Source organism: Prionailurus viverrinus, chromosome B1 (assembly GCF_022837055.1).
Source record: "Prionailurus viverrinus isolate Anna chromosome B1, UM_Priviv_1.0, whole genome shotgun sequence".
Taxonomy (NCBI): Eukaryota; Metazoa; Chordata; class Mammalia; order Carnivora; family Felidae; genus Prionailurus; species Prionailurus viverrinus.
In genome coordinates, this window is record NC_062564.1 from 78113367 (window position 1) to 78137144 (window position 23778).

General features: G+C 35.1%; 1 protein-coding gene across 1 annotated transcript in view; it reads left to right on the top strand.

The window, feature by feature from the left end:
* Positions 1-23778, top strand: part of IQCM (IQ motif containing M) — a 616349-nt gene that overhangs the window by 272629 nt on the left and 319942 nt on the right. Inside the window, 1 exon segment of the mRNA XM_047856690.1 lies at positions 4704-4838. Coding sequence (XP_047712646.1) covers positions 4704-4838 — 135 coding nt within the window.

Consider the following 23778-nt stretch of genomic DNA (forward strand, 5'->3'; position numbering starts at 1 on the left):
AATGATGCAGATATATTTAATTGAAATGAGCATCTTACTGCTTTATTATAGTGCTACATTTTTTTATATAGTTTAATCATGAAATGTGGATTTCACAGTGGACTATAACTTCCATGAAGACAGGGACTGTATCTGTTTGATTAATTAATAAATAGACACTATTAGGAAATGCCTGTTTTATCAAAAGGATTCAGAAATATTTGTTGATAGTTTTTATCAAGTTTATTACTTAGGCTAAAATTGCTGAAAGATACTTACAAATAACCAGAATTCTTTGAGTTAGAATGACTCCTTTTCTGTAGCTAGAAGTTAAGGAATGAAGAAGTCAGAGACAGATTTATACAAGTCACAGAATTAAGTTAGATCAAGTAATGCAGTCCAAAATCTTGGTGTCCAGAGAAAAAAGCAGAAGAGACTAATGTGTTGGAGATGAAAAGATGGGAAGAAGGGAGAAAGAGAAAGCAAGTGAGAGAGGCAAGAAAGGGAAAATATTTCTCTCATTAGGAAGCTGCTAGAATTCCTTTGTCTTAAAAATCCTTTAAAAAAAAAGTGAGTAAGAGAGAGAGAGAGGGAGATTATACTGACATGCACTCAGATTTTACAACTTTTATACATAAACTCTACACCCACTATATACAAAATTCAAAAAGATAATTTTTTTTGTTTTATAATAATTTTGTTTTATTATAATTTTTTTACAGTTTTTTTTCTTTTCTTTTTTTCTTTCTTTTTTTTTTAAATTGAGGTGTTGGATGCCTGGGTTGCTTAGTCAGTTAAGTATCTGACTTTCAATTTCGGCTCAGGTCATGATCTCATGGTTCATGAGTTCATACCCCAAGTTGGGCTCTGCACTGACACTGTGGAGCCTGCTTGGGATTCATTCTCTCTCTCTCTCTCTCTCTCTCTCTCTCTCTCTCTCTCTCAAAATAAATAAATAAATAAGTAAGTAAATAAGTAAATAAATAAACAAACAAACTTTAAAAAATTGAAGTGTAATTGATATATAACATTCTATTAGTTTCAGGTGTAAAACATGCTTCAATATTCATGTATATTGCAAAATGATCACCACAATAAGTCTAGTTAGCATTGGTCACCATACATAGTTGCAAGTTTTTTTTTTCTTTTTCTTTTGATGAGAACTTTTAACATTTACTGCCTAGGCAACTTTTAAATATGTAATACAGTGTTATTAATTATAGTTAATAAGAGGTATCCTCAATACTCTTTAATGGATAGTAATTTTATATTCTCTAATTGAGATTACTGTACAAATATTATCATTTTATCAAAATAATTACTAGGACCTTACATTTCTTACAGTTATTACACTGAACACCTTTTCTTTTCCACTCATTTTATATTTTAAGCTACTGACTACCAAATCACATATACTTTCCAAAATACTCCCACTATTTCACACAGTTAGTCTTGTCTTCATCCCCAAGTCTGTCACTAAATTCATTTTTTAACCTTATAGAATCTTGCTTATTTTTCTGTTTTACTTTCTTCCCACCGTTTCTCCTCTTTGATTTTAGCTGCAGATTTCACCCTCATTGAATCTTAATCTCTCATTTTGAAAAAGAGCTAATGTGGTTCATTTTTCTGGCCTGGACTCTGGTGGTTTTGAGCTGAAAATTACTTAAAGTCTTAAAAAAAAGCCAGAAGGGAGCCAAGTGGATACATGGAGGAAGAATGTTCTAGGCAGAGGGAGCCCCAAGCACAAAGGCACAAAGTTGGAGGCTGTTAGTATTGGAGGAAACTATTACTGCCGTTGGAATGGAGCAAGAACAGAGCAGAATGAGATAGGAGAGGTAGCAGGGAGCAGGAGCATAGGCTGTGTCAGGTTTTATAGACCATTGGATTTTGCCTTGAAAAGGTTGGGAAGCCCATGGAGGACTGTTATCCAAGGGCTATGATATGACTTATGATTGAACACATCCCTTTGGCTGTTTTGTGGAGGATAGGCTGACATGAGGTAAGTACATAAAGGAGTCCAGTCCAGTTAGGACCGATGGTGCTCTGTCCAGTGTAGGATCTAAACAGTGGAAGAGAATTAGCTAAATAATGAATTATTTAAAGAATTACCGACTAAGGAGCCCCTTTGCATTAAGGATTAAAGTAACTCTAGAGTCCACACCATTTGCAAGTTCTTATTTGCCCTTATGTTCCTTAGAAAATTCTCCATCCCTTCCATATGTGTATTGCTAATTGGGTGATATTTTGCAGGTATCTATACACATTTTCAAGAATCTTTTAATGACCAGAAAATGTCATTAATTTTCATGATTTGAGTTTTGTAATGACCCTAATTAAACCTGCCTAGAATATTAATTCTGCTAGTGTGTTGTTGAACATTTGCTTTTCAAGCATAATATACAGGTTAAGGACATTATTATCTATTAATATAGTTACATGACCATAATGTTAATATGTACATCAGTTTGATCTACTGAGAAGCATCTAAAACTGATTAAATGAAAAACTAATGAAGATATATATACTTTTTCAAGGAGAAGTATATTTACTTAAACAGAAAAGTAAAAAGTGGCATTATTTTTGCACTAGTTTGGATTTTTCCAGAATCAGACCCTGAGACAAGAATTCAAGTACAACTAACTTATTTGAAAGTTGATCCCAGCAAATACTGTTAGTGGAATGAAGTAAGATAGGGAAAGGATGGAAGTCAAAAAAGGATGCATTATCCAGCAGATAATGCATCAACTAGGGCTCGATCCCTCTAGGGAACAGTGTAGACAACTTCCCTTAAGTGCTGGGTCTTTATACATCAACTCTCAGTTGAGGGATGGCCAGTGGTTGAGGGCCACTGCACTGTGGGCCTTAATTCGCTGGCACTTCTGACCTGCTGCATAGGTGGGCAGAGTGGAGTCCTGCAGCCAGAGGGAGCCCTGAGGCAGTGAAATGAGATGCTGGCAATTGAAAGTCAGGTCAGCATTCACAGAAATGCCAGGGACAAGGCCATATGGATGGGGCACCAACAGTAACAGCTCTAGTTTGCTTATTTGACCAATTTCCCTTTTTTTTTTAAGAAAAAAGCCAACTAAATAAATAAAAGTTTTTTAAAATAAAAACCAAAAAAGTAAATAAAAGGTTTATTTATTTTTGAATTCAGGAGAGAGACAGAACACGAGTGGGGGAGGGGCATAGAGAGAGAGGGAGACAGAATCCAAACCAGGTTCCAGGCTCTGAGCTGTCAGCACAGAGCCCAGTGTGGGGCTTGAACTCACAAACTATGATACCATGACCTGAGCCAAAGTCCAATGTTTAGACTACTGAGACACCCAGGTGACCCTAGTTTGCTTCCTTGAAAAGAGAGAAAAAGCCATAGATACTCTACATATGAATTTATTTTACTGCTGTGTTTTAGGTTCTGGAATAGTGGCTTATATTTAGGCAATCACTAAATATTTCTTGAATTTGTTGATATTTCATGACTGCCCACCTCAACCGAGCAAATAAGTAAATAAATGGAAAGTTGAAGTCCATGTGGTTGAGTGCCAGGATTGTGCCTTAATTTAGGTTAGAAAACATTCTAGTGCTCTTTGTCATTTGGAGCCTGTATTTCAGAGCTAAACCTGTACTGAGGCAGACCCTGTCATTCTGTTCACTCTGATTGACAATCATCATCATGGGGCGAAACAATTATACTTCAGACTACAGGTTTAGTATCCCATTTTTGAAAAGAAAAAATAAACTCTTTATGGGGAACTACACTTGTAAAATGTATGCATCAGTTTTCTTGGTTATTGTCTAACTCTCATTAATGCCAAGTATAGGAGATAGGTGAAGGATGACCCAACTGAGTGGTTTTCTGTGGAAACCTTGAGCGAAGAGTGGCAAGGTCACTTTCTGTGGTCACTTGAACCAAGTGACCTTAACTAGGAAGGAAGAATACATGAAGTCAGTGAACAAAAAATAGACATCATTCCATTTAGGGGCAAAAGCAGAAGCAGAATAAATAGTCCAGAGGAGAATCAATTATACAAGTGGTTAGAACGTAGATAGAAGCCTGAAAGAGAAGAAAAAAATTAGGGGAACTGATGAAAAATGAATCCTGACATCAAAGTTATGTCTTACAATGTGATTTGAGCATTGATGTATGCATGATCCATGGGCAATTGTCATGTAAACCAGGCCAGAGGATGCCAGTGTTCTCTTGCAGAAACAGGTCCAAATCTGATTACTGTGGAATGTAGGAAGGAGAAGCATGCCCCATTTCCTTCTAGCCTTCCCCAGGAGGTCGCCATAATGCTACTCTAATCAAGACATAAAAATAAAACTGGAGGTGAAGTTCCTTTGAAGTTAGATGAAGCTTTCTGGTAGTTTGTACTTGACAGAGTATTTATAATGAAAATATTTTGGTGCGCCTGGGTGGCTCTGTCGGTTAAGCCTCCAACCGGCTCAGGTCACGATTTTGTGGTTTGTGAGTTCCATCCCCGCTTCAGGCTCTGTGCTAGCCCTGGCAGCTCAGAGTCTGGAGCCTGCTTTAGATTCTGTGTCTTCCTCTCTCTCTGCCTCTCTCCCACTTACGCTCTATCTCTCTCTCCTTCAAAAATAAATAAACATTAAAAAAAAAAAAAAGAACTGCCCTCTTAAGTAAATAGTTATGAAATCAACTTTCTCATTCTCCCAAATTTCCATCATTAAAAAAAAAAAGAAAATATTTTATGTCTTTCTTTTAGTCTATGAAACAATGTTTGCTAAGAGAGAAGATTGGCAAGGATTGGAAAGAAGCGAGCTCCTTAAATTCTTCAATGAGTGTGGTCATTTCCCAATCCAGCAGCAAATTGATGAAGTTTGGGACCTGGTCCATAAAGGTGAGTGGTTTCCCGTTTCTTGTCTTCTTTTCTCTTACTTTGTCTTTCCCTTTCCTCCTTTTCTTCCTCCCTTGTACTTTCCTTCCTTCCTTCCTAATCTTATTTAATTTAAATATAATTTAAATTTAAATTGTTCCCATGTTTCTTTTCCATTATTTTGTCTTATAAAATCCTTTTCCTAAAGTTTTAAAAATCTGATTTTAATATATATAAAAGAAAAAATTTAAGGATGATTAAAAGAAGTTAACGTAACACAGGTTTTTTAAAGGGGCGGAGGAGGTTATTTTAAGTTTTTAAGATTTTAATATATTTTTGATACAATATAAATTACATCTAACATAGTGTATTTTAAGCCACTATATTTTAACTACTGATGCCAAAAATCTTTCTTCCCGATAGCTAGATTTAGTACTGAAGAACATAGCCAAGTTTAAATATTTAAACATTGTAAACTATTTCAATAGAATTTTACAGTTAGAAAATCCTTTATTTTCTGAACAGTAAATAGGTGAAAGGATAGTATTGTATGAGAATACTTAATAATTTAAATGGAAGAACATCCGTGAAAATTGTCACAAAGATGTGGGGAATATCAACAAGTTTTCCTTAATTCCTTAAGGTTCTTCTGAATGTTTCTGTGACCATAATAGTGCTATAGCTTGCTGTTATGTTTAGAGATGATGGATGGTGTGTTCACAATTTAACTGAGAAAAATTGTGAAAATGAGCCCTGTGTGGGGCTGTCTACTGACACTGAGGAAACTGCTTGGGATTCTTTCTCCCATTTTTTTCTGCCCCTTCCCCTGCCCCTCAAAATAAATAAATAAACTTTAAATACAGGAAAAGGACTCATATACCTGTAGGAAGATTTGATTAAGGCCAGAGTGACAATGTTGGAGATTCATTATAGGTTTGAAGTTCTCTTTCTTAATGTTTAGTTTACCTAATTTATTACCTCTGACTTTGCTTTGCCACTGCTGTATCCCTAGTACCTAGAACAGTTTTCTTGACTCTCAATAACTATTTGCTCACAGATTGGCAGAAGCATCTAAATCATTTTGTGCTTTAGTAGTCATGACTAGATTGTTTAATTTTTTTTTCTAATGACAAAAACCTAGAATGTTTATTATAGAAAATTTAGGAATGTATAAGTATACAAAACTGCTAAGAAATAATAATTGTAAGCATTTGGTGTCTATCTTTCCTATTTTTTTCTATGTATATGACATTATTTTTATGAAAAGTGAGATTATTTTCTACATGTTTAAAAATCTGCTTTTTTTGTTTACCAATGCTTACAAGTTTCCAAGCCATACCTTTCACAGCATTATTAATGACTGGGTGATAATCTGTCATATGGAGGTTCTATAAGCTATTTATCATTGCATGTTTAAATTGTTTTCATTTTTCTTTATAATAAATAATAATGAAAAAATTAAATGCAGCAAAATAGCATGAATTAGACATTTTAAAACTTATACTGATCAGTGTTAGTAATCTAAAATATAATTTTGTTTTCAAATTAACAGTTTCATGGAAATATTTCCCTCTACTGATTATTTTGGAATATATCATATAAGCTTAGATTTAGAGTATGGCTCTGGCATTAGCTCTCCTGGGTTTAATTCCTGGCTTCACCACTTACTGGTTGTATCTTTGGACAATTTATTTATCTCTGCTATGCCTTATTTTTCTCAACCATAAAACAAAGATAATACTATCTAAGTCAATTGGACTGTTGTGAAGTTTAAATGAAATAATTTATGTAAAATATGTGTCCCAATACAAGTGCTCAGTAATGTTTGCTTTCATTGTTCTTAAAAAATTTGTAAGTATACTTAATAGTTTTGATAATTTTTCATGTTGAAAATGTTTAACTGTTGAATCTCTTTGTATACTGATTCATTCTTTAGAGCTTGTTTACTGAATGTTTTTTGTTGGTTTCCACCCTCTCTTATATCACAATGAACTGTGTGTTCATTTATGCTCATTTTACAGATGAGAGGGCTGAGACTTAAGAGACTTTTCTAAGCTCACTAGTAGGGTTGGAACTTAACTCCTGGTCTCTTTAAGTTAGGTTCGGTGTTGCTTCCATTTTACTATGTGAAGATACTTTAAAAGTCGATGCTATGAAAGCATAATTAGATGATGAAAACATTCTTGACAGCAAGTACTGCCTTTTGTTGATCTTTCACAGACTAGCCTAATGCCTTGCAATATAGTAAGTTTTCTGCAAATGATTGAGTTTATGAAATTTCTTATTAAAACTAGAATTTTCAAAAAAAATTTAGTTTTAAAACATATTGTTTTTATTATACTGCCTGAAATTGGGAAGTGTTTTTTTTTGTTTTTGTTTTTGTTTTTACAGAAAGGAGCCACTCTAACATAATTTAAAATATATGTCCAATTATGTTGCTCCATCCACTTGAAAAAATTCTTTTGGTGCATAAGAAGCTTTCATTTGAAATGGAAATATCCTAACTAATGGAAAAAAAATTATGAGAAATGAAGCTAAATTAATGGTTTTCTACTTGCTTCTGGTATATATTCCATTTTTAAAATAATCTGATTTTATGTGTTTTAGATTGTCAGTCATCTTCATTCATACTGACTTCTTTGATTGGGATAATAGCGCCAGATGTGAAACCTACGCATTTTTTCATCCAGTAGCATATTTTACCTAACGCATATGTACTTAATTCAATTGATTAACTTCTTGGTGTATGACACCAAGTAGGTCACATTCCTAAAACTGTCTGTATGTATTCAGGTATTTTTAGCTCCCCCACCCCCATTCTTTATTCTCATCACTATGGTAACAAAAAAATTTGTGACTGAGGACACGATTTTTGTCTGAAAATCTTCCCTTGGGAAAATGAAGCAACTTCAGGCTACATGTATGCATTGATCTTAGGCTACATGCATGCGTTGATCTTAAAAACTGAAGAGTATGCAAACATGATATTATTTGATATTCATTTAAATCTCAACAAATGAAACTAAAAACTACAGAAAGGCGTATCTGAAAGTAAGGAAAATAATACACTGTGGTTCTATATCATCTGTTCTCTTATCATCTGCCTAAATTTTTAGAAATTTGAACTTTGAGTGTTTTCCAGTATTTTTCCAGCATGCAAATAGAATGTTTAGTTTATTTTCTGCAGTTAAAATGAACACACAGTAATAATGAAGACAAGTCCATTTTCACTATGGAGCTCTAGACAAAAACCTTAAAATCAGAAACACAGAAATTACCTGTATGTTATTTAACCTAACATATTGTATGCATCTGAAGAAACTGTGGCCTAAAATGGAATGTAAATTATTTCAAGTTCCCTGACTAGTTAGTAGCAAACTATAACTAAATCCTGGGCCTCCTGCTCCTCAGGGCACAGCTTTGTCCACCATAAATGGACAACACTGAATTTTTTGCTGTTTTATAGAGAAAAGGTTTTATGTTATTAAATTAGAAATGTATAATTATTTTTCCTTAAATTTTTTTCATGTGAACACTCTAATGATAAAATTTTAATTATGCAGGAAAGGGGTTAAAGAGGATTTAAAAAGATAGTAAGAGATTCTAGGGTATAGGAAATGTGAGACATGGGCAAATTCTGGCAGTAAAAAAATACGGAAGTATTGGAGCCTTATTTTAAGTAACTTCTAAAAACATTTAGCACATATTTATTATAAAATGCTGAAGACACACCCTAAAAACAAAAGATGAAATGAAAAATACTGGTTATTTTGTGTTCCAGCTACTGACTAGGGGTCAAATAGAATAGGTAGTCAGGTCTTATTTGGATTTCCTAGTGCTACTATTAACATTTGGGGAGACTATCTGACAATCTCCTTTTTTTATATATAATAAAAATTTGATCACACTATATATTTATGTTGTTGGTACAAATCTCAGCTCATAAACTCACTGTTTTTATTTTTTTTTCCTTTCATTTGAGAAAGAAAGAGAGAGAGAGAGAGAGCATGAGCAGGGGAGAGGGGCAGAAGGAGAGAGAGAGAGAGAAAGAGAGAGAGAGAGAGAGAGAGAGAGAGAGAGAATCTTAAGCAGTTTCCACACTGAGCTCAGAGCCGGACGAGCTGAATTAAGAGTCAAACAACCAACTGAGCCACCCGGGCACCCCCTCACTGTTTTTCTACAACAAGTTAATTTTTATTTCTGGTTCTATCCATCAAAACTGAATTTCAGTCAGTCTGGCTTTTCATTCCCTTTTTTCTGAGATTGTGGCTAAAGGGATAGAGGGCATTTACATACTGACATAGCATGTGGAATGTCTACCTGATCTGCAGTGTCATCTTTGACATAGGCATTGCTTGGTGTATTCATTTGCTAGGTCTGTCGTAACAAAATACCACAGACATGGGTATGGATCATGGGTCACCCATGTTTATCATACTTGGGGTTCATTGAACTTCTTGGATCTGTAGATTAATGTTTTCATCAAATTTGTCAATTTTTCAGCCATTTTTTGGTACATTTTCCCCTCTCTCCTTTCCTTCTTAGACTCTTATTACATTTATATGAGTACACTTAATGTGTCCCAGAGGTCTCAGAGGCTGTGTTTACCTTTTTTTCAATTTTCTTTATTTTTAAAAGACAGAGAGAGAGAGAGAAAGAGAGCGAGTATGAGCAGGGAGAGGGGCAGAGAGAGAGGGAGACACAGAATCCAAAGCAGGCTCCAGGCTCTGAGCTGTCAGCACAGAGCCCAATACGGGGCTTGAAATCACAGACTGTAAGATCATGACCTGAGCCAAAGTTGGACACTCAACTGAAGAGCCACCCAGGAGCCCCTTGTTCTGTTCTTAAAAGTGGATAATATTTATTGATCTATCTTCAAGTTTACTTTCTGCCTTCTGTCTTCTCAAATCTGTTGCTGAGCCTGTTTTGTAAATTTTTCATTTTTTATTTGTCATAGACTCTGTGTCTGGAGTTCTTTCTTGTCCAGCAAGAAAACGGGACACAGGATTAAAAATGAGAGAGAGGCTAATGTCCAGGAGGAAACAAGAGCCCCAAGTAAGGGTCCTTGCTCCATTTTTATTAGGATCAGAAGGCTTACAAATGTGGTGGTGGATGTGCACAAAGAGACAATGAAATCATGAACATTAAGTCATGGGTGTGTAGGGAAAGGGGGTTTTGAAGATATGCAGTGTTAGGGGTTTAGGTCAATACAAAACAAAATCCTGGCACCAGACAGAAGGTTGTTCACAGCGGACTGAGTCCTCACCTCTGTTTACCTAAACTGGTCTGGGAGACCGGAAAGACCTAGCGTGCTACCTCAGATTCAACAAGGCACCTTTCTTTTGCTAATTAGCTCCCCTCTGGGCAACTTTGCCCCACTGCAATCTATAGCTCTATTTACCTCTTTACCGAATTTGGTCCTTCCTGTGAAAGCAGCTTTCTGCTATTGTACTAAGTTGGGGGGCATTTCCACCCTGAATACCTAATCTTGTTTACCTCATCTTGGATGTTTTCATCCTGAGATTCTCTGTTCCTGTACCTTTGTCCTATACTGGAGGCCTTTGCCCTGCTTCTCCTACACAGGGGGACTTTGCCCTGTTTACCTAATCTTATTTACCTAATCTTGTTTACCCAAACTTGGGTGTGTACATCCTATGGCTTTCTAATTCTTTATGCCTTGTTAACCCATCAGTGCAGGCTCAGGGAACTCCTAAGCTTATTCCCCACAGTTATTACATTTTTCAATGCTAGAATCCATTTATTTTTTTTTACAGATTCTGTTTATCGTGATAATGCCCATTTTTGAGTAATTGTCATATTTCCCATTAATTCTTTAAATATAATTTATTTCAATTATTTGAGCACATTTATAGTAGCATCTTTGATGTCTTCATCTGCTAAATCTAATATATAAGTCCATTCAGACTTAATTTTTGTTGACTGCTGTTTTTCCCCTGAGTATTGGTCACACTTTCCTATTTATTTGAATGTTTCTATTGTTATTTTTGTTGAATACTGGACATTTTAGGTAATATGTTGTTGCAACTATGGATTCTGGAGTCCCCTTTCCAAGGGTTTATTTATTTATTTATTTAGTAACTTCTCTGGACTTAATATCTGGAATCTGATCTGTCTCCCCCAGGTGTTTGGCTGTTCATTTCTCTGCTCAGTCATTGTTTTAATTTTTTTAGAGTGGCTTTTGAAAAAACTATCTCTGATTCTGTATAACCTAGCTGTCAGCCTATGATTAGACAGAGTGTTTACTCAAACACCTTGAGCCATTAAGGTTTCCAGCCTCTGCCTGATCTGTGTGTGTGGGTTGGGAGTACATTCAGTGCTCGAATGTGCTCATATTTTACATCTGCCTCATATTCTACCTTCCACTGGTACTCTTGGGTCTTTCCTGTTCATTCCCATTGTTTTCCAGTTAGCTTGGGATGTGTGTAATAGTTGTCAAGCCATTCTGTGGCTTTCTCATTTTGAAATATGCCTCTGAAATTTCCGGCTTGCCAGTGCCTGACCCAACTCAGACTGAATTCAGGCTAGCACAGCTGCAGTGTCTCTCCATTTATGTCTTATCAGTTGTGTTATATATACTATTCAATGTCAATAGATGTGGAGTTTTTCCTACTTCTTCAAATCAATTTAGCTTCCTGGTTGATTGGTGTCTGGCTGGGGTGGGGGGTGGGTAGGAGGAATAATCCTCATGTTAGACATACTGATATTGGTTCTTCATACTACTGTCATGACCCAGTTCAGTAAAATCTATGACCTAGTGATCTAAATTTGTTCACTAGAGAAAGACAGAATGCTCAAAAAATACGGAGGCAAGTAAATGAGTAGAATTCTTAGGACAAAATTATCTGAAATGACTTAATAAAGATGACTTTGAGCATGTGGTCAGTGTTAGGAAAGTTTGGCACCTATTCTAATGACTATATAATGATAATACTCCTTTTACTGTCACCTCCACTTCCTAGAAGAATCTAGAAGAATTCTAGAAGAACCCTGAACCAATTTATCATGAAGTTCTTTAGCAGAATTCATGTACTTGTGTTATAGAACACTGGATCCCTTTAGAAGTATTTGGTGTTGGGGCACCTGGGTGGCTCAGTCAATTAAGCATCGAATTTGGCTCAGGTCATGATTTCATGGTTCATGGAATTGAGCTCTGTGTCTGGCTTTGGCTGACCCTGTGGAGAACTACTTGGGATTTAATCTCTCCCTCTCTCTCTGCCCCTCCCCTGCTCATGCTTGCTCTCTCTCTCTCTCAAAATAAATAAACTTAAAAAAAAAAAGTAATATCAAGTACTTAAAAGTGTTTGATGTTTGTCCCATCTACTCTGATGGGTGTACTGCAAAACTCCCATGAACCAATACTCTTTCCATGCATTACAAAAAAGTAAAGATTTTGTCAGTGGTGTCTATAGCCTTTGTATAGCAGGTTGCAACTTTTTTTTTTCTGGTGTTTTAGTAGATATTTTCTGATGCTTTCAGCCACGTGAAAGGTAAAAACACATTCTCTTCTCTGATTGATGATTTCAGGAATAAGTTATGAAGTGAAAACAAATGAATTAGAGCATACTACATGGATGCCTTCCATGGTTGTGGCAATCCAGAATCTTTTTTGATAAAATTGTAACAACAAATTTCAACAACAATTTCAACAAATACATTTTGAGCACTTTATATGTGTTGTGAAATATATTGTGGTTCAAAGGTCTCAAAAATCCACTTAATAACAGGAGGGACATGGACATATATAACTAGATAAATACAAGGTTGTAAATGTTTATATATTCACAATAGTATCGAGCACTAATACAAATGTCATGTCTTAAGTTTGGAAGTCAGAGAAAGGTTATAGAGAATGTTGAAGATAATGTCAATCATTGTTGCATGAGTTAACTAGATCATAAGAGAAAGAGGTTTCACACATAAAAGAGAGATTTGTGCAAGGCAAATTAGAATTTTTAGGTCAGCTGGTAACGGTGAAGAGGAGAAATCTGTGGGTAACTGGAGAGAGCATGGTATTACTAAAACTGCTGACTAAAAGATGTCAGATCATTCACTGAGATCTAGTTGACAGTGGTTTCTTCTTATACTGTTCTTCTTGTTTTGAATCCTATGTATTCACCTGTCATCTATTGGAAATGGATATTTTCAAATACACAATTCATATTAGACTTTGGATACATATATCAGTTTTGTGTCAGTTAGGAGCTATTTAAACATGTTTCTCTAGAACTTGAACACCCCTGCATAAACTAGAGGGACCAGACCCTAGGGGCAAAGAGCAAGCCTGTAAGATCTGTCTCTCACCATCATGCTTCAGCTATGTAATCCAAGCAGCTGCTCCCACAGTTTTGCCTGCTTTCTCCCCTAACACTTTTTAAAGATGGTTCTTGATATTTTGTCTCATATTTCATTATTTCATTCTGTTAATGCCTTCTTTCACCCTAGCTATGGCTGTGCAAAGCCTGTGAAAGCCTATGCTAATGATATGCCCTGGGAATGATCTGGGCCAGTGAAAGACTTTCCCCTTTCCCCTCTTTCCTGTCTTCCTGCAGTCATGTGAGTTGTTACTCCAATTAGTAAGGTAGTCTAATTAGCCATTCTGGGATTTTTTTTTTTTTAAGCCTTTGAGTCTTTTATTGTTTGGGTTGAAATATTTGGACCATTGTTATAAGCTACATAGAGAATCTGATTAAATTGTGTAATATGACTTAACACTAGCTATTCTTTTAAGGCCTGTCTGTTTTCGTTAAGTAGAGAATAACCATCTTCAAGAAACAGCAGGAACAGCAGGGGTTTGAGAGGAGTGTAACTTCAATAAAGGTATAATTACTTTCATAAGTCTATTAGAGGGCAAGGCTTTAGGCTCCTTTTGTTAGATCACTGTTTATTAAGATTACACACCCAATACTCTTAACATGCAAAAATCCACTAGCTAGTCTTTGTTTTATATGATTAAATTACTATAGTATCAGGGGTATGAAATATTGAAAACAACTTTGCTAGCAAGTTGCTGATTAATGAAACATTAATATAAAATATTTCATCAGAAAGTCTTATGAAATGCAACATTTTATGATATAAGTATTCCAACATCAAAAAGCATTAAAGAGCTGTGTGTGTGTGTGTGTGTGTGTGTGTGTGTGTGTGTGTGTGTGTGTGTGTTTTCTGGCATTCCATTTGATCCAGAGTCCCATTAATTCCCCCAGTGAAGTGAAAACTGTCAAAGGAATTAGAGTAGTTTTCAGCCCTTGACAGTCAAGTGAGTTTTGCCAATCTCACCCAGTCCACTTTTTAAATTTAAATTTAATTTTAATTTTAATTTTATTTTAGAGAGCGGGGGTGGGGGAGCAGGGGAGTGGAGCAGAAGGAGAAAGAGAGATAATCATAACCAGGCTCTACACTCTGTGTGGAGTATGACATGGGGGTTAGATCTCATGACCCTGGGATCATGACCTGGGATCATGAGCTGAAATCAACAGTCGGTCAACCAAATGAGGCACCCAGGTGCCCCTCACCTAGTCCACTTTTTTTTTAAGTTTATTTATTTTGAGAGAGAGTGTGAGCAGGGGAGGGGCAGAGAGAGAAGGAGTGAGAGAATCCCAAGCAGGCTGCACACTGTCAGCACTGAGCCCAACATGGGGCTAGAACCCACAAAACGTGAGATCATGACTTGAGCCAAAATAAAGAGCTAGATGCTCAACCATCTGAGCCACCCAGGTACCTCACCCAGTTCACTTTTTAAGTCACCTTTAGGAATGCACATTTTCTAACAGTTTTGAATCAAGATTAAAAAAAAATCAGTGTTGAATCACTATATTGTACACCTGAAACTAATATTACACTGTACGTTAAGTAAGTGTAATTTAAATAAAAACTAAAAAAAAAATTATGCTCTGCTCAGTAAGGCACCATGATGTTCCCAGGTTGTGAAGTCTGTCATGCTCTGTATATTATAAATGGTACTGAAATGCAAGCTTATGATTCAGATCTATAGAACCACACTTGTGAGAACTGCCAATTTGGCATCATAGAAGCCAGTTGTTAATGCTAAAGTCTTGTTAACTTAAAGTTTGCCTTTAAAGCTGTGATAAGCTCATGAGTTTCATTTGGTATTTCAATTTCCAAAATTTAAAATTCTGTGACTGTTTCCATGTTGAAATCCACATGGTAATATTGTTTTGTAGCTGCATTTTCTTATGAGTCACATTGGTCTGTTATGCAAGGAGATGTTTATAGAGTAAGATTCTTTCAGGGAATGGTTTTTCAGGCATTTTAACATAAATACCTCATATTTCTACCAGAAAGTTGTTGGATTTATAGTCTTTCAAAGTATTCTTTCCAATGATTCCTTATCTACTAATGCTTATATATATATTTTTGGCATGATGAGTAGCCAAACATCTTTTCATCTGATGCTCCTTAGTGGTTTATATATAGAGGACTTAATTTTCATATGCATCCTTGTATGCAGTTGTCATCTTTTAAGGTAAAAACAAGTAAGCACATTTGCATAGCATATGTATTATAGTTAGTAACTCCCATCAACACTAATAATTGCTCAAAAAAGGCAGATATCAGAACCTTCTTTTTCTCTTTATTCTTTGTGGAGTTTAATTCATAGTACTAATCAGAAAAGGCAAAATTGACTCTATACCTACAATTTATTGTGTATATTTTCTAGTATAGCGATTTTCATGTAACATTAAACAATCTATTAAACTTATGTCTCTTAACCAAGGTCTTATAACATTCTCATGCATTTAAATAGGTTAAAAACTTATTTCCAAATAATTTGATTCTAAGAAAGTTATTGTACCCAAATTTTTAAAGTAAGAAAGAAATTTGAATGGATTAGAAATAATCCCTGTAGCATCACTCTAACTTACTGGAATTCTAAAGACTTTTTGTTGAGAGAGAAAGGATGGAGTTAAGACTGGCGTGTTGGGAATTGCACCCAAATTCAGCCCTTGTGCATTTGTCATGCAGGTGAACCTCACCCTGGGCAGGTGTAGCCAGAAATAGAGTAAGAACACTTGCCGTGTATTAATAGCCCATATCAGCTGGCTAATTTCCAGTAGGTCAGTCTTACTCTGCTTACTCTGCCCTTGGAAAAAATTCTGATTATTGTGGAGTTAAGAGCAGTACTGCTTTTCAGCAATGAGATGACTGCTCATGTAAGTACTGTAAATTTCTAGCTTGTGCCATACTTTTGTTTTCTGTACCTACCTAGAACCAATCATTGCTAGAAATGCTTCTAATACTATGGTCTTCATGACGTTTTTGGTTGAAGTGAAAGGCAAAGAAGCCCGTCACCAACTACCATATTCCAAACTTGTTATTCTGCAGATAATAACTAGCTCCCTAAATATAACATTTGCATAACTGAGGCATTTATAGTAACCTGAGGACTTTTGTTCTGTTTACTTACAGCTCTCTGTGTTCCTTCAGTTTTCTGGAGGTGCTTGCAATTAGCAGTTTTGAGCATAACCTAGGCTCTCATTTTCTTTAATTTTCATTTCTAATGGTCATATTCCTATAGCAACTTACTTCCTTGGTTCTAACTGGATTTTGTCATTCCCAGCAACTGCAAGCCTCCAATATCTGTTTTTCAAGCTTCTTTCTCCCTGACCACCTCTCACATCTTTATGGCTCTTCTTTCCCTTCAGTAAATCTGCAGCACATGGAACATTGAATCCATTAACTTTACTATATTTATAATATTCATAACCCTTGGGGTCTTTCACCTTCCCCATTACTTAGCTTGGATTTATTCCATGGTACCCCACACATACTGTTAACCTGAAAATAAGAGCTGTAATGTGAGGCCCAAAAGCCTTTTATTTGGGATCAAAGAATTACAATTCACGGAGCACAGAGTTAGGTAGAAACCCAAATAGTGTACCACTTGTAGGGTGAAAGCAAGGGGTTTTTATGAGGAAAAAAAAGCGGGTGATTAGATGAATTGAAGAATGGAAGGAAAAATTTTTCGATGGATGGTAACAAACTAAGCTACTCTGGGTTATACATTGACTGACTGCTGATTCTATCTTCAGAAAGTTCACGACTGTCAGTCCTGTGATCAGCATGTCTTTTCTCCTACTGACTTCTTAAGTCAATTGCTTGCCCTTTTGCCCAGTCCAAAGGTTATGGGTCAGTTCAAATAAAGGGAGGTAAGGCAGTTTCTCTGCAGTGACCACTCCAGCTCCATTTAAAATAGATCCAGTCATGTCAGCTTTTCACAATACATATTAACTTCCTTACTCTCCCCAGCCTTAATTTCCAAAAGGCTGAATCTGACAGAGCCAAGTCTCTGCCTAGTTCAAGAAGATGAACATGGCATGGCTGGAGAAAAACACAACCATGCTGATTTATTTCACTTTAAATTTCTGATCATAAATGTCAGGTGGACCCCTAGAACTGCCAGGCAGTTTTATTCCATTTTTTTTAGTTAATTCAATTTCTTCTTCTCCCAGAATATTTCATACAATTCAGTCCTTCTCAAACTTAACACCTCCATCTTCCCCCTCCTTGCTAATGACTTATCTCTAATGAAAATGATATAGCAGACAAAATTAGAAAAGACTGTTACCTTCTTACCTCTCCATCTATCATTTTCTTTTTAAGACATATTATCAAGTAATTTAGACATATAAAAAATCACTGACATGTAATAAATACTACTCAGGTAGTGGGCTAATGGTACATGTAGCAACATAGATAAATATTTTTCAAAAAATAATGAGTCAAAGGACACAAAATTTATGTAAAAATTTTAGGCTTTCAACATGAACTTTTAATTACTTAAGAGTACATAGATTTGTAATAAAAGCATAAAGACATGAAAGAGGTAAGGGAAAATCGTAAATTTGGAGTCATGGTTAACTCTTTTTTTTTTTTCTTCACCATGGCAGAAACAGCTTCATTAGAGATCTAGGCATGTCAGGGAGCCCCAGTTGGTGACAGAGAAGAGAGATCAATATTGTACAGGACAAGAGTCCAGCACTACAGAAATATCCTCTCAAAAACTAAATGTGAACCAAAACTTCCATCTTAACATCCTAACAGAAATGCTGCCAAGTTTAGCCCATGTGAAACTTCTGGAAGCTCCTGTTGAAATATTTTGCATAAAAGGGAGCTCTCCAGCACAGCTGAATCTGAGCTGTATACAGGTTATGGGTATGGGATAGAAGAAATAGATAAAAGGATAAGGGGAATGTTCTCACTCACACTAGGTCATCTCAGTGTGCAGGTGAGAGAGGAGCCATTACCACTGTGGTGGGAGGGAAAAAGTAAGATTACAATTGAGAAGGGATTACATAAAGCACCTACATTTTATTTTCAGTTTTTAGTGGGAGTAAGATATTTTCTTTTTCCTTTTAAACTATTTATCCCAGCATGCTTTGTTGATTCTTTGATCAAATCAGTACTCTCTTGGAGTACTTATTTGCCATCTTGCTTCTAACATATATCAAATTCTCTTCTAAATCTGGGTCTGTTTCTGGGTTTTCAATTCTATTTCTTTTTTTCTTAGTATATTCCTGTACCAATATCATACTCAGTGTAGCTTTATAATGAGTCACTGGACCAGACAGGGCCTTTTTTTGTCTTGTACCTTCTTGGACCTTTTCACGTCTATAAAAATGTGGGAGTTAGTCTTTCTAGTTGCATTAAAAATGCAGTAAATATCAAAACAATTTGTAGAAAATTAACTTTTGGATATTAAATCTTTGTGCTTATGTATAGGTTATTTTTAAAGTTTTTTTTATATTTTACATTTTATGTTTTTATTATATATTGTATATTTATATCTTTTATGTTTTTCAATAGTTTTCTTCATTTTTCCCTAAAGGTCTTAATGCATTTTTATTGGACTTCTTTCTTTTTTGTTTTATTTTGTATTTTTATATTAAGAAAAATTAACATGAGATCTCCCCTCTTAACAAATTTTTATAGTGCATAGTACAGTATTGCTGATTGCTGACTATAGGTACAATGTTGTACAGCAGATCCCATAGAACTTATTCATCTTGCTTAACAGACTTATTTCTAAGTATCATTTCTTTTATTGCTATAGGATATGAAGGAAGATTAACCTTTCTTTTAATGTTTAAGTTGGGTGCTGGGTACACATGTTTATTTTTGCTGCTCTTGTTACTTCTTTTTATATGTCTGAAATAAATTTAAAAAATCAAAATTTCCCAGTTCCTTTTTGTCACATGTAGAATAAACTTCAAATACTTAACAAATGATACATTTTTTTTACCTTTATGACCTCAATTCCTACCCTTCTCCTTTTTGCTTACTCTGCTCCAGTCAGGCTGATGACTTTACGTTTTTGAATATATTAAATTCTTTACACTCACTATTTCTTCTATTTAGAACTCTCTTTCCTTTTGGATCACTTTGTAAGAGTTTGACTCACATGCTTACTCCAATATTATTTTCTCAGAAAGACGTTTCTTGATTTTCTTTTCTGAAATATCTCGCTTTCCTCTCATTGTCTTCTGCCCTCTATGCTCCTCCGTTTCTTTGATATTTTCTACATATTTGAATGTATTTATATTCAAACATGTATTTGTTTATTTGTTAACTGTCTATCTCCTCTACTTGCCTATGGATTTCCAATATGGGAGTGATCTTATCTTTCTTGTTCACTGCTATGATCCAGTTCATAGGATAGACCCTTGTGCATATACAGAAAGAAGGGGAGAGATGATGTCACCAGCCACAGCAGAATGAAGGATACATGCCAGTTCTAAGGAAAGAGATCTGAAAGGAAAATCTTTCCTACTTTCCTCTAAAATTATTAGAGTAGGAAAAAATGGAAAAAGTATCATCTGCCTGTACTCCTAGAGATGATAAAAAGTAGACTCTTCAGTCACCTTCTGTCATGTCTTGGAGCCAAGAGGGAATGTTACCCTTCAGAAAAAGTCTGATCCCCTCCGGACTTTCCAAAGCTTTTTGCCAGCCAAACGTTTGCAGATCCTATAGGCTTGCCCAGGTAATAATTTCTTATTCATGATTATTCTGTTTGGTGTGTATGATTTTAAGCATGGGACATCTCTTATAGATCTATTGCAAATGTGTCACTTTGTAGGAATATAGGATGGTCTGGTGTCATGCCAGCATCAGCTTTGTTTACCAGGCTCCAAAAGGGCTTCTTGTTGCTCATGTTTTTATTTAGTTTATATGTTGTTTTTAAGGTTTTTAAGGTGAAAACATTTGATGCATCCCAAGACCATATCTATTGAGACATATTCAAATTTTTTTTTTTTTGCAATGGTCTGGTGAACTTAGGACACACTTGCATAGCCAGCCAAGTATGAGTCACCCAACAAAAGGGAATGTTAGGAGGAGATTAAATCTGATTAGGATTCAAATACATGAGGTGATAAAGGAGCTGGCTCTGCTGCCAAGCAAAGCTACTCTCTTATGTGGCCAACAATGAGCCTTCAGTGACCAGTTATGTTAATCAGACACCTGCTATAAACAATATGTTCATAGGAAAGTTAATAAACAGTACCAGGCCAATGTCTGTTATGAGTCAGCAGAAATGGACTGTTTAATCAGAGCAAATGTTTAAATATTAAAAGGGAGCATTATTCTTATTGTTAAAATAAAAATAAGACTGATGACTAGTATACAATCTCCTTTGTGGGGCCTAGTTTTGTTGGTGCTGCATATAATGAATTTTAAAAACTGGTAGCTGCCAGCTTATATCCAAGAAATTATCATTTGTAGCGGTTTCTGAAGACAAATGCATTGAAATTAAAGATTTATTTCACAAATACATCTAGTGTCTTAATCAGCTCCTGCTGCCATAATAAGATACCATAGACTGGGCAGCTTAAACAACAGACATTTATTTCTCCTGCTTCTGTAGAGGCTGGGAAGCCCAAGATCAAAGTGCTAGCGGATTCAGTTCTTAGTGAAGACCCTCTTCCTGGCTTCAAGATGGCTGCCTTCTCACTGTATTCTCACAAGGTGATGAGAAGAATCTCTGGTGTCTCTTTACAAGGGCACGAATTCTGTCGTGAAGCTCTACCCTCATGTTCTTATCTAAACCTAATTATCTCTCCAAGGTCTTTCTAATACTTTCTAATACTTTTAAAACTTTCTAATACCATAACATTGGGGGTTAGGGCTTTAACATATGAACTTGGGGTGCACACATTCAGTCTATAACAATAGAGGAATACATATTACATATAAAGCAACACATCTACAGGTTCATTAATCGCTTTGCATCCTTTCTTGTTTCTGTTCTGGGCAAAGGACTCAACTATTAAACCTACTTTGGTTGCTGTGGCCAACTCATGCTTAGTCTAGTGATACTTGATGAGAGTGAAGTCCTACTTGATGGGAGTAATAATCATGGTCTTTTTATAGTAAGTTGATCTGGTGATTCCCTTCTCAGATTGGTATCTCTATTATAAGTTAGTTCTTGCTGAGATCATAATTCCAGGAATCATACAGGAAAGTGCTTTGGCATGAAACTACAATTTTCCTTGCTTTGCTGATCTGTAAATGTCTTACAACCAAACTTATGTGTAATTACTTTTTCTGAGAGATTATAAACACAAATAATAGAATTAATTATTTGTAAATATTTATAATAAATGACTTCTTTAAAATGGATATATGATTCATCAGTAAACAAAATGTATAGAAAAAACAAAAAAAATAAAGGTATAGCAGAATGATTATTTTTTGTTCTGAATAGTAATCCTTCATATTCACAGTTTATATATTTAAGATATCACCATAAAATATGTATTTTCATAGAATTTCCTAGTTCCAATGTTTATAAATGTATAAAATGTCAAAAACAATATCAAATTGTTAAAAGTCTATTTAGAACATTTTGTTGTCACCATTATTTATTTATAAATTAAACATGGATTTGTCTCTCATTACCCAGAGAAATAACTTTCATTTTGTGTGGATTCTATTTTCATCTGTGTAATAGAAACTGGCTGCAAAGTATTTGAGGAGGAGCCATTTTTTCACACTTGTATAGCTCTTTGAACTTTTTCACAGTGAATAAAAAACATTTTTTATATAATATATTCTTGAAAAAATTAAAAAAATTCTTCTATGATCATCTTGCTTATAGATGCATATGAAAGTAAACGTTTATAGCTAGTGTTTATTTTGCAGACTAGAATTATGTTATATGCATTTCTTTAAATCTTTTTTCACTTAGCAATACATCATGAGAACCCTTTATGTCTTTTTAATGTCTTCATGATATTTTATGATATGGATGCACACCAGTTTATTCAGTTATTCCCCTGTTGATGAGAATTGACTTTGCTTATAGTTTGGGACCACTACAGACATCTTTTTGTATTGGTGCTTTTAACTTCAAAGAGTGAAGTTGTTGGATCAAAAGATGTAAATATTGTAAATTTTGGTTGATATTTACAAAATGATTTTCTTTTTAAAAAAATTTTCAAGTTTGTTTATTTTTGAGAGAGACAGAGAGACTGAGAGAGAGAAAGCATTTGCAGGAGTGGGAGAGGGGCAGAGAGACAGGGAGAGATTGAATCCCAAGCAGGCCCTGTGCTGTTAGTGCAGAACTTGATGCAGGGCTTGAACTCACCAACTGTGAGATCATGACCTAAGTTGAAATCCAGACTTAGGCGCTTAACTGACTGAGCCACCTAGGTGCCTCTACAAAATTATTTTCAAGAAAGGCTGTAACAATTCAGATTTACACCAGTAAAGTTTGAGTATAATATTTTTATCCAAATTCCCAGTGGCAGATGTACTTGCCAATTTGGTGAGTAGGAAATGATTTAAACTTACTTTAGTTTATATTTCCCTATCTGTGACATTTAACTGTCCTTCATATTTGTGTACACTTGTATGATTTGCCTACTTATAGTGTTTGTCAGTTTTGGTTCTTTCTCTTTGTCTTACTGATTTTAATATGCTTTTTACTCTATTGTATATGTTAATTTTTACCTGCCATATATGTTATAATCATTTTCCAGTCATTTAATTTTGAACTTTGTTTATGTTGTCTTGTGTAATACAAAAATTTTGTATTTCTAACAATGTATACTTTTATGTCTTTGTTTCTTGGTTAGAAAAGTATTTTAAACTCTAAGTTATATATAAAACCTACTAAAATTTTCTTCTAAACTTATTATATTTTACATATCTTTAATTACCTGGAATTTATATCTGGATATGATGTGAGTAGGGGTTCAACTTTCTTGCAAATGGATATCCATTTGTGTCAACATCATTTACTAAGTTAATGGTCTCTGGGCCACTAAATGAAAATGCTTTTCTATATATTAAGTTCATACTTAGATCTAATTAAAGGCCATTTATCCTTAGCTGGCTTGACTGACTGAACTACCCAGGCACCTGTCTTTTTCATTATTGTTAGCTTTTATCTTTAATAATTTTCTTTTAGTTATTTTATCATTTTAAAACATTTGAAGATGAAGATCAGGGCGCCTGGATGACTCAGTTGGTTAAGCATCTGACTCTTGCTTTGGCTCAGGTCATGATCTCGTGTTTCATGAGTTCCATCTCCGGATTGGGCTCTGTGCTGACAGTGTGGAGCCTGCTTGGGAATCTCTCTCTCCCTCTCTCTGCCACCCTCTCATTCATGCTTTCTCTCTCTCAAAATAAATAAACAGTAAAAAAATTTGAAGATCAGAAATTAAATTTCTTTATTTGTAGTCAGTTCCTCTTAACAATGAAGGAATACAAAGCTATAAATTAGATCTTATCCTAATTGTTTTGATTTGAAGTATTCCCTTTTTTTAAATAGGCACTGCATAATTTCAGTCCCTTTATTTTAATTTTTCTTTAGTAAGGTATAACTTATACACTCTAAAGTGCACAATTCTTAAGCATACCTCTAGATGAATTTTATATATATGTATATACCTGTGTAACCACCACCTAGATCAACATACAGAAC